Below are 10,333 nucleotides of genomic sequence, written 5' to 3' on the forward strand. Positions count from 1 at the left end.
CTCTTCTGGCCTTAATATCTATGAATTTCTGAAGCCATTTCCTGACCTTTCTGCACCTTTACCAACGTTCCCTCTCCATGTGGATGTTTGGTGCAGTAGTTGGTTGTGTCAAGATTACAGACCAGGAGAACGTTTTATGGAGAGGCAGACACAGCATCAAATTATGCAGGAATTCTCTGCCGTAATTGGTGAAGAAAATTCCCTTCTGCACAAAACTGCATCTTATAATAAAACCCCTTGGAATGAGTAAATACAGGTGTCACTAGTGTTCAGCATTAACAACAAAAGCATAAATTCGTTAGTTAAAATATCTGTAGTATAATAACTAGCAGCTTTTTTGCTTATTTTACAATTTCAGAGTCGAAGTGAACAAGTGCAACATATGTCAATTGAGTAAGTGTCATCTCATTAATGGTGAACCATGCATCTTATTCATTACACTGGAGATTAAGTCCAATCACAGAAAAATTCTAAAATGTGACCTTCAGCTGTTTCCACCAGCAATTTCTGTGCATGTAAGTTGAGAGAAAACAAAATGCATTTGGGGTGTTATATTAAAGTACTGTACTGCATCTTTTCAGATACGTGCATTGACTGTTCAGAGAAAGAAATATGCCTAGGCCAGATAAATCCTTTGCCTGCCCTTTCTTTAACTCCTTTCCATGTAACTTGGATATAAGATTAATATTAAAAGTAGTGTTCCAAATATTGATTAGTTCAGTAGAGAACATCAAAGTGATTTGAATAAACATTAGCACTTATTAAAGCAAAGGTGCTGTCATTACAGGCACAAAACTGGTAGGATGACATACAACACTGGGAACCATTTTGTACGTTTCCAAAAACTTGATCAAACTGAGAGTTGGCATTTCTGTGATGGAAATCTGGAATTTAAAAGGAACGGAATTGGAGATATTATAGCACAGATGAAGAGTTCTCCAAGTAACTTGAAAAGTAATGTATACCAAGCCACACTACTACTGTGCAACTCTCCCAGCAACATTAAAGACTGGTTTAACTAATTGTAGTGTGTGTGGGAATAGGGTTGAATTATCCCTTTAAGTTGTTTGTGAGCCTTCTGATGGTACTTACTGTCGTCGATGTTTTAGAAGGTATCTGAAATCAGTCTGACCACAGTGTGCACTAAGCTAGTTCTTGTATGTTTGTATATAAATAATAAACATATTTTTGGGGGCCAATTGTATCTGATAGTTTCTTCATATAATTTTTGTTGTGCACCATGCAAAAGACATGACACTAATGATAACATTTTAGATATTTATACAACTATGAAATAAGTTCTGATCAATGTAGCCATTTTGCCTGTTCTTAATTTGTCTAAGAAGGAAGCAGGGTTAGTCCTACAGACTTCTTAAATTGTAACTGTTGTCCATATAAACTATGTAAAAACATTAAATCTGGATCTGCAACAATTTGGTTGACCATTGCTTTGGGTTGATTTTTTTTTTCATGTATGTAGTATCGCTACTGTCAAATCAGATACAGAATAGAAACTCGGGTATGATATTTAGCAGAGCGTAGCCCAGACATGGAATTTCACCTCTGGGAATTATCTTCTCTCACCTTAATGGCACTTAGAATATCCCGAAAAGTATTTTCTTACTTACAGCCATTCACATCAGTGGCGTAGCCAGGGTTGCAGCCGAGGAGGAGTGGCGGCGAAAAAAGGCGCTGGTCCTTTGGTGGCCCTGCGCATGCGTCGAAATGCCACCGAAAGATGGAGCGGCGCATGCGCAGGGCCGCCCCGCTTCCCCATCCAGAGCACTGTCCGGGGCACCGAGACCCCCGGCAATGCTTTCAGGGCCGGAGTCCCGGCGGGAGCGCCGGGAGCCGGCCACCCCGTGGCCCCGTTCCGCCGACCGGCTGGAGTGCCACTTTTGGGGAATGTGGGGTCAGGGGAAGCAGCCGCTTCCCCTGAACCCTGCTAGCTACGCTACTGATTCACATCCCAGTTCGGGATCTGAATAATTATTAAATAATGTATTAATTTACTAATTGATACTGTTATGAATCTCAATCCATATTTATTCTGGTGAAATGTTTGAAAAGGCGTCTCTCGCCCTGATGAATTACTAAGAAATGTTCTGTGAACAGGGGGGCTGGAACTCAGGGTGCTGGGGGGCAGGAGCGGCAGCCCCCCTTGGCTGGAAGTGGTTTCCATCCTACACATGGTGTCCAGCCCCCCCCACTATAACATAGTTCCAATACCCGCCCTTGCAGCAGGGATGGGAGGGACCGGGAGCCACCAACAAAGAGGGAACCGACTTCACCTCGTCTCCCCTAGTGGCTCCCTCTGCAACTCGCTTCCCCGACCGAGATGCTTAAGGGTTAAACCCACAGAGCGCCGAGTCCTCCCCAGCCTAGACACGCCCAGTAATTGCTGCGGGGGCGGGGCGGGCAGAGGGAGGGAGCTTCTCGCGCCCGCCGCGGAGACCCGGGGGCCGAGCCCGGCCCGAGCTGCGCGTGCGGAGCGAGCCCCCTCTGCAGGCTGCAGCCCCAGCGCCCGGCGCGGTGAGCGGGGCCCGGCGCGGGAGGGAAACAGCCGCCGAGGCTGGAAATCGCCGCCTGGGGAGGGAGCTGCTGGGGGCGGAGAGACCCCCCCGGGGGCCGGTTTGTGCAGCGGAGCCCGGCAGGGTCCGCGCCCCAGCCCGCGAGAGCCCGACCGACCCTCTCCTCGCTACTGGGGCCGGCGGGACCCTTCCCCGGGGCGGTGCTCCGGGGGCTGCCGGGTTCTTCCCCCTTCCCGCAGAGCAGGCACCGGCCGGGGCTGGAGGCGGGGCTGGGGGGGGCAGGTCCTGGCTGACAGGTTCCTCTGGCCTGTGCTCCTGGGGCTGTGAGCAGCCTGCTCGGGAGACCGGGTTCGGGGCCAGGCTGGGGCCGCTGCACACACTGGCAATGGGAGGCGCTGGGGGAGGCTGAACTCAGTCCCTGGCTACCGCGGGGGCGGGGGGAGGTTCCTTGTCTGACTGCCCCATCGGGCAGCGTGTTGGGGCTTCAACCAGAGCCCTCTGGAGCTAAAAGCCTGGGCTGCTACTGCTTGAGCCACAGCTCTGTGGCTGGGGCTCCCGGGGTCTGTCTAGAGGGCAACTCAAAATCTGCAGCCGGGCCGTGCCAACTGACTCGGGCTCATGGGCTGTTTAATTGCGGTGCAGACATTTGTACACAGGCTGGAGCCTGGCTCTAGGTCCCTGCTCTGCTAGCTCAGGCACTTCTCTCTTTCACCAACAGAAGTTGGTCCAGTAAGAGATATTACCTCCACCCCCTTGTCTCTCTAATATCCTGGGACCGACAAGGCTACAACAGTGTAACCCTAATTCCTGCCCAGTACAGAGGGCAAGCCCAGGAAGGGAGCGACTGGAGAGTGAATCCACCATGTGTTCACCCCACAGTGCAGCTCAAGCAGCTCGTGTATTTTGTATGGCTGAGTCCAGATCCCCACTCTCACCTCGCAGCAGTGGCTCCAGCAGGGTCTTGAGGAGCTGGGCCTGGTGCCCTGTTCTGGGCATTGCCTCATGGCATGTGAGGTTGCAGTGCTGCCCAGGTTTGGTCTGCCCAGCCCTCCAGCATGGTGACAGAGGGTCAGGTGTGCCGGCTAAATGTAAGTGGGGCTGTGATCTGGAGCTCCAGGTTGCTGTGACACTCACTGAGGCCTGCCCCTTCATAACAGAGGGTCAGGAGGACTAACCCTCAGCAGTGATACAACTCTTTGCGCCAGGATACAACACCACAGCAGGGGGCCAGGTCCAGCTGCCAGAGCCACGACTGTGGGGGGTGTCACACACACAGAAAAAAAGTCACAGGAAGATGCTGTACACTACTTATTTCACACAGTGACAAACCTGAACCCATAATAATGGTACGAACTTTCAAGCCACCCTGGGCCCTCCCAGTTGCGTGGACCACTTGTACATCCGCATCACCTGCAACAGCTATTCCTCTACCACTGTTTTTAACTTTGCCATGCTGAGTTGGGTTGTTTGTCCTTTCAGATGTCGGTGACGTTTGAGGATGTGGCCATGTATTTCTCCCCAGCGGAGTGGGCGCTGCTGGGCGAAGAGCAAAGGCAACTTTACAGACACGTCATGTGGGAAAATTACCAGACTCTGGTCTCGTTAGGTGAGGAGCTGTTTCCCTGAGATCAGGGCCACAGTGCACTGAGTGCTGCACAGAGACACAGTAACTGAGATGGAGCATTGGTATGAGTGGTTGGGTGGAGAGGTGTCTATGGGGTTTGAAGGAGGGGTGCATGGGTGTGGATGGATACAGGCATGTTTAATGGAGCAGAGCAGCCCTTTCATGGGGAGACCAGGTGGGTGAGGTAATATCTTTTACTAGTCCAACTTCTGTTGGTGAGAGAGACAAGCTTTTGAGCCACACAGAGCTCTTCTTCAGGTCTGGGAAAGGAAAGCTTCTCTCTCTCACCAACAGAAGTTGGTCCAGTAAAAGATATTACCTCACTCACATGGTCTTTCTAATATCCTGGGACTGATACGTCTACAACTACACTTCATAGCTTCAAGAGGATGCACTTCCACCCATGGTCACTAGGGCTTCACAGGCAAGAGAATTCTGTCTCTTGTAGTTCCCCAGACAGAACACATGAGCAGAAAAGGGCTGTGTGTTCTGCACGTCTACAGGATGAAAGGCCAGCCAACACCACAGTTAAGGAGAGAGACAGACTGGGTTCATCTATGCTGGAATAAACGACCCATGGCAGGGCTCAGGCTGCAGGGCTAAAAATTGCAGTGCAGATGTTCAGGCTCGGGCTGGAGCCTGGGCACTCGTACCCTCCCCCCCTCCCAAATATCCACTCAGCAATTTTACAGTCCCACAGCCCAAGTCTCTCAAGCCCAAGTCATCTGACCCAAGCCAGCTACAGGTGTTTAATTCCTATTTAAATATATCCGCAGGAGGGAGGAGGATGCTGGGCCATAGTAGAGTAACTCTCCTAGGTCAAGGAGAAATATACACCATGTGCCACATCTGTCCCGTCCCCCCCAATCCCCTCAGACACCGCAGTCCTCTCCAGCTCCCCTTTCCACAGGTGCCAGGTTGTTTGCAATTCAATATCCTGCCACTGCCAGGCGCTGGGAGTGCTGACCATAAGCTGCAGTTCATGTTTCCATGGAAAAAAAATTCAAATACATAGATTAGTTCATTGCCTAATTGGCACAAACATTGCATATGGAGCTGTGCAAAGTGCAGCAGATCTTTCACTACAAGTTCTTAGCGGTGATGCTTTTCTCTAAGCAGGAATCCAGACCCCCAAGCCAGTGGTGATCTCCAGCATAGAGCGAGGGGAAGAGCTGTGTGTCCAGGGTCCCACAGAAGATGGAGACATCCTGAGAGGCACCCACCCAGGTGAGGAAGAAGTTAAAGTGATGTGCAGGGAAGGAATGAGTAGCTTGAAGACAGCTGAAATCCTGATACATTGTGGCCAAAGTGACAATACATCCCAGAATGTTAGTCTTTTAGTCCAATGGTGTTAGGCTTTTTTGCAACAGTATCACATTGTCGGCTCTCATTCAATTCATGATCCACGGTAACCACCACATTCTTTTCTGCCGTACTGCTGCCAAGCCAGTGATTCCCCATTTTCTAGTTGTGCATCTGATATTTTCTTCCTAAGCAAACTACTTTGTACTTGTGTTTCTTGAATTTCATCTTGTTGATTTCAGACCAATTCTCCACTTTGTCAAGATCATTTTGAATTCTAATCCCGCCCACCAGAGTGTTTGTAACCCCTCCCTGGCTGTCTGAATCATTGACCGAGCAGCACTTGGGAATCTCCCTTCCCACTTCAGGCCCAGTTTTGTAGGGACCCAACATTGTCCCATCGCTTTTGTGGGCTCTCAGTTGACATTAATAAGGGATTTCCTTATTACTCTCCAGGACTGCTTGGGAGGCAACATCATGTTGTGGGAGTGAGGAGACCTGGACTGTATTCCTCATTCTGCCACTGAGCTGCTGGCTGAGCTTGGACAATGTTGTATTAATTCATATAGACGACATGGGCCCAAAGAGACAAAGGTGTTAACATGACACTGTTATGGCCAACATTAAAGAGTGTTAAATAAGGTTTGGGGGTTGGAATACAGAGACTGTAGCCTGCTTAGTACCATGCAAACACCATGACATATTCTTTCTAACCTTTTATTAAAGATATAGAAAAAGAAGGAAAAGAGTTAAGACATCTGAAATGTCAACTGTTAAGTGTGACTTTTATTTTAACAACATCCCTTGTTTCCTTGCCCTTTAGCTGAAGAGAGTCTTTTTCAAACAGAGGCTTTTTGTCTAGTCTTTTAGATGGTATTAAAGAGGGTAATAACTGTCCTTCTGGGGAAAAGAGAAGCAGTTAGTTGAAATGGGCTGGAGCTGTTGTTGATGTTAAAATCTGATCCTGTTTTTTAGAAGACAAAACAAGACAAACCCACACAAGAGGGAAGAGAAAAGAACAGCGAAGATAGAACATGCGGCTTCTGTCTCTGGCTGACTCTTACCTGCAGCCTTGCAACGGAGAAACACAGGCATGGCATGTGGTCTGATCAGACCTATCTAGCAAATGTGTACCAGCGTTAGGCTGTTCTGGGCAGTGCTTTTGGCTGCTTCTTTGATCACAGGCTTACAGCAATGTTGCAAACTATGGCAGTTTTGGCCACCTAAGCCAGACTCTTATTTAATATAAAGCAAAGGGAGAAGAATAGGAAAGAGAAGAAATAAGTTGGGGAAGGAAAAGAACTCATGGTGCTTGGCGGGCGGGGGGGGGGGGGGGGGGGGAGGAGAGAAGGGGACAACATCTCACATTCCAGGTGATTTTGGGGAGTTAGCCAGAACTGGAAACGGTGGTAATATCCTCCGGCTCCCTCTCTCTGGTCCAGTCTTGTTAGGAGATCTCTTAGGATAAGGATGAAGATGATCTGAGGTCCCAAAAGAGGTTCAGGGTGGCAACATCATGGTATCGCTCGCTGCAGCAGTTGTTGGCACACACCTGCTGTTGCTGTTTTTTCAGTCAGCAAGAGTTGCATTCAGTCCCGCTCTTTTACTCCCCCCTGAAAGTGTTTTCTTTTGAAAAACCCCAAAAGGAAGTAATAGGCAAACTAGCCCAGCCCCTCACTGGGTTTTCCTCCAGTTAGGCCTAAATTATAACTTATTCAGTTTGGTTCGTTAATGTCCAGTTCCGCATTTCTCTTGTTTACAGCCATCATTTTAACACTGTTCTTGAATTGCATTATAGGCCTTTTTTATTTGGACTAATTCCGTCGTCTTGTACATATTGTGCACCTTTTCCCATTGACATTTATTGTTGTAGGATATTGTAACACTTATAAAAACTGTGAGAAAGTTTATAATTATACTGCTACTTAGGGTAATTTTGTGGGCCCAATTATTACAACAGCCAGTTCCTCCTTTGGCTCAGGTTCTCTCCCACCCTTTGTGTATTTAGTATATAAGCTCTTCAACATCAGGACGATCTCTCTGTAATTTTGTGCAGCACCTGGTGCTATGGAACCGCGAACTCGGTTGTGCTACCACAATAGAAATTGAAAATCAAGCCCCCATTTTATGCATCATTTATGATGTTGAGGAAAGGGCTTCTCTCAGTGATATTCATTCGGTCCATGTGCTGTCAACCAAAGACCTTTTGTCTTCGTGCAGGGTTTCCAGATGCAGAAGAGACCTGGGACTGGCCAGCAATTGAAAGCTCCTTGGGCTTCTTCCTCACACAAAGCTCTTCCCCTGGAGCAGGTAGGGAACCAGCTCTGCCCTGTCCACCAGTGGGAGCCGGAGAGCTCATTTCAGGAATCGTCCATCAGCTGCAAACTCTCCCCTCACAGAGCATTACAATAGGGATTGAAGCCCAAACACGAGAAGTGCTACAGCTCCTCACCCTGATATCCCCCTAGAAACTCCATCTCTCCCCTTACGCAGATTCCCCCAGTCTCTCCCCCTCTCCCATTTTCCATAGAACATGGAGACGTTGGGATCCCATCACAGTGTGAGTGTTCCGTGTGTGTCCCTCGGGAGAGGGGTGTCACTGCTGGTGTGTGGTGATGCTGTTCTCCCCAGTGAGATAGGCCTCAGAGTAGGGAGAGAATCGTGGGGGCTGGTTCTCATGTTCATTGACTTGGGGGACTATTATCAGTGCCTATGGGACGTTGATCTTCTCCTCGTTCCCCAGCACTGGGGCCCCTGGGAGTTTGGCCTCTTGCACTCAAGTGTCGATGGCTAGCCCTGCTCTGAGGGGAGGGGCGTGGGGCTGACTCAGGCACATCCCCCTGCTGGGAATACTAGTGGCCTCCCTTTGTGAGCAGCACAGAAAATAACATTTGGATTCTTTTCCCCACCCAGCAGGTGCCAGGACCCTGAGCAGAGCTGAGGGGCAGACTCCTGAGGAAGGGTCTGGCAACCTGGAGCCACTCAGGCCTTTCCCAGGGACATCAGGGGAGAACCATTCCCAGAAAACTGAGTGGGGAAGACACCACAAGAGGCAGTGCAAGCCACAAAAGCAGAGGAAGAACCTGACCAGGAAGGAGCCAGCAACCCCAAGAAGTCATCAGAGGAGATCCAGGTCACATCTAAAGCCGCCTGAAAAGGGACAATCTGAGCCCAGAAAGAGCCTATATACCTGCCGTGTGTGCAGTGAAGAATTCAAGGTGCAGAGAGACCTGATAAGCCACCACTGGACAGTTCATAGAAGACAGAAACTGTATCAATGTAGCGAATGTGGGGAGAGCTTCAGGAGAAAGAAAGCATTCAAAGCACATGGGAAAACCCACAGAAAGGAGAGAGCCCATCCCTGTTCTGAGTGTGGGAAGATATTCAACCAGTTATCACTGCTCACTGCCCACCAGAGAATACATACGGGAGAGAGACCCTATCGCTGTGCTGAGTGCGGAAAAAGATTCTTCCAAATAACAGCTCTTACCATCCACAAAAGAATCCACTCAGGAGAGAGACCCTATGCCTGTGCTGAGTGTGGAAAGAGATTTATGGATTCATCAACATTTCGTAATCACCAGAGAATCCACTCAGAAAAGAGACCCCATCGCTGTAGCCAATGTGGGAAAGGCTTCAAACTTACATCAAGTCTTACTAGACACCAGAAAATCCATAGTGGAGAGAAACCCTTCCTGTGCCATGAGTGTGGGAAACAATTCTGCCTACGAGAACATCTCATTAGACATCAGAGGATCCACACTGGGGAGCAGCCCCATTGCTGTGCTGAGTGTGGGAAAAAATTCAGTCTCCTTCAAAGTCTCAGGAGACACCAAGGAATCCATCGTACTGGGGGACCGCATCGATGCGCTGAGTGTGGGAAAATATTCGGTCATCCAGAAAGTCTCACTCTGCACCAGAGGATCCACACTGGGGAAAGACTCCATCACTGTGGTGAATGCGGGAAAAAGTTTGTCCGTCTAGTACAACTCAGAGTCCACCAAAGAATCCATACTGGGGAGAGACCCTATTACTGCACTGAGTGCGGGAAAAGATTCACCCAATCATCAGGTCTTATCAATCACCAGAGAATCCATTCAGGAGAGCGACCCTATCCCTGCACTCATTGCGGGAAGGTCTTTGCTCACTCATCGTCTCTTACCAAACATCAGAAAATCCATTTGGAAAAGAAGCCATACTGCTGCGCTCGGTGTGGGAAGCGCTTTGCTCGCTCATCATCTCTTACTAAACACCGGAGCACCCACTCAGGAGAGCGACCATATTCCTGCACTCAGTGTGGGAAGCGCTTTGCTCGCTCATCATCTCTCACTAAACACCGGAGCACCCACATAGGATAGAGACTCCTGACTCTTGTGTTTGATTGGAGAAACCTCTTCAATCTCTCATTTCACTCTTTTCCCAAAGCCTGTAAAAGAGGGAACCTGCTCCCACTCTGAACTGCTCCCACCTCCTCACTAACCAGACATTAGGATCAGTGCTGGGTTTGTTAAAATAATTTGTGTGGCCCTGGAGATGGGAGAATTTCACCCTAGAGGCACCGAAACAATCATTGTGGGTTGCAGCTGGGACAGGGATGACTGGAGTCGGGACTGTGCTTTAGAGGCCCAGGCCATTCACTCACTGCGGCTCCCATCCTCTCGGGCTCTGCTAATGGAATTTATTGTTTTATTTCCTCTTTCTTTTCCCCTTGGAAAATGGAAAAATGGACAAAGATTCTGGCACAGACTGAAAAGGAGCTTTCTTCTCCTGCGTTAATGAAAGGCTGTGACATCCCCCGCATTTACTGAATCAAAAGGAAGGGCATTTTGATTTGGCTTTGAGATAAAATTATGACGCAAGCTGTTGTGATAGTTGG

At 49.0% G+C, this 10,333-nt stretch overlaps 1 protein-coding gene across 1 annotated transcript; it reads left to right on the forward strand.

Annotated features, from left to right (window-relative positions):
* Positions 1-2,499: 2,499 nt before the first annotated feature.
* Positions 2,500-9,968, forward strand: LOC135877951 (gastrula zinc finger protein XlCGF26.1-like). Its single transcript, XM_065403473.1, has 5 exons — positions 2,500-2,532; positions 4,011-4,137; positions 5,275-5,382; positions 7,678-7,767; positions 8,374-9,968. The coding sequence occupies exons 2-5, from the start codon at positions 4,011-4,013 to the stop codon at positions 9,813-9,815; spliced, it is 1,767 nt and encodes a 588-aa protein (XP_065259545.1). The 5' UTR covers positions 2,500-2,532; the 3' UTR covers positions 9,816-9,968.
* Positions 9,969-10,333: the final 365 nt, after the last annotated feature.

This window comes from Emys orbicularis, chromosome 4 (assembly GCF_028017835.1).
Source record: "Emys orbicularis isolate rEmyOrb1 chromosome 4, rEmyOrb1.hap1, whole genome shotgun sequence".
NCBI lineage: Eukaryota > Metazoa > Chordata > Testudines > Emydidae > Emys > Emys orbicularis.

Bases quoted from the DNA above. Each gene is read 5' to 3' on its own strand.
- LOC135877951 (XM_065403473.1), top strand. From the start codon at position 4,011: ATGTCGGTGACGTTTGAGGATGTGGCCATGTATTTCTCCCCAGCGGAG. The intron at 4,138-5,274 runs GTGAGGAGCTGT...TTCTCTAAGCAG, and splicing joins CCAGACTCTGGTCTCGTTAG to GAATCCAGACCCCCAAGCCA. The intron at 7,768-8,373 runs GTAGGGAACCAG...CCCACCCAGCAG, and splicing joins AAGCTCTTCCCCTGGAGCAG to GTGCCAGGACCCTGAGCAGA.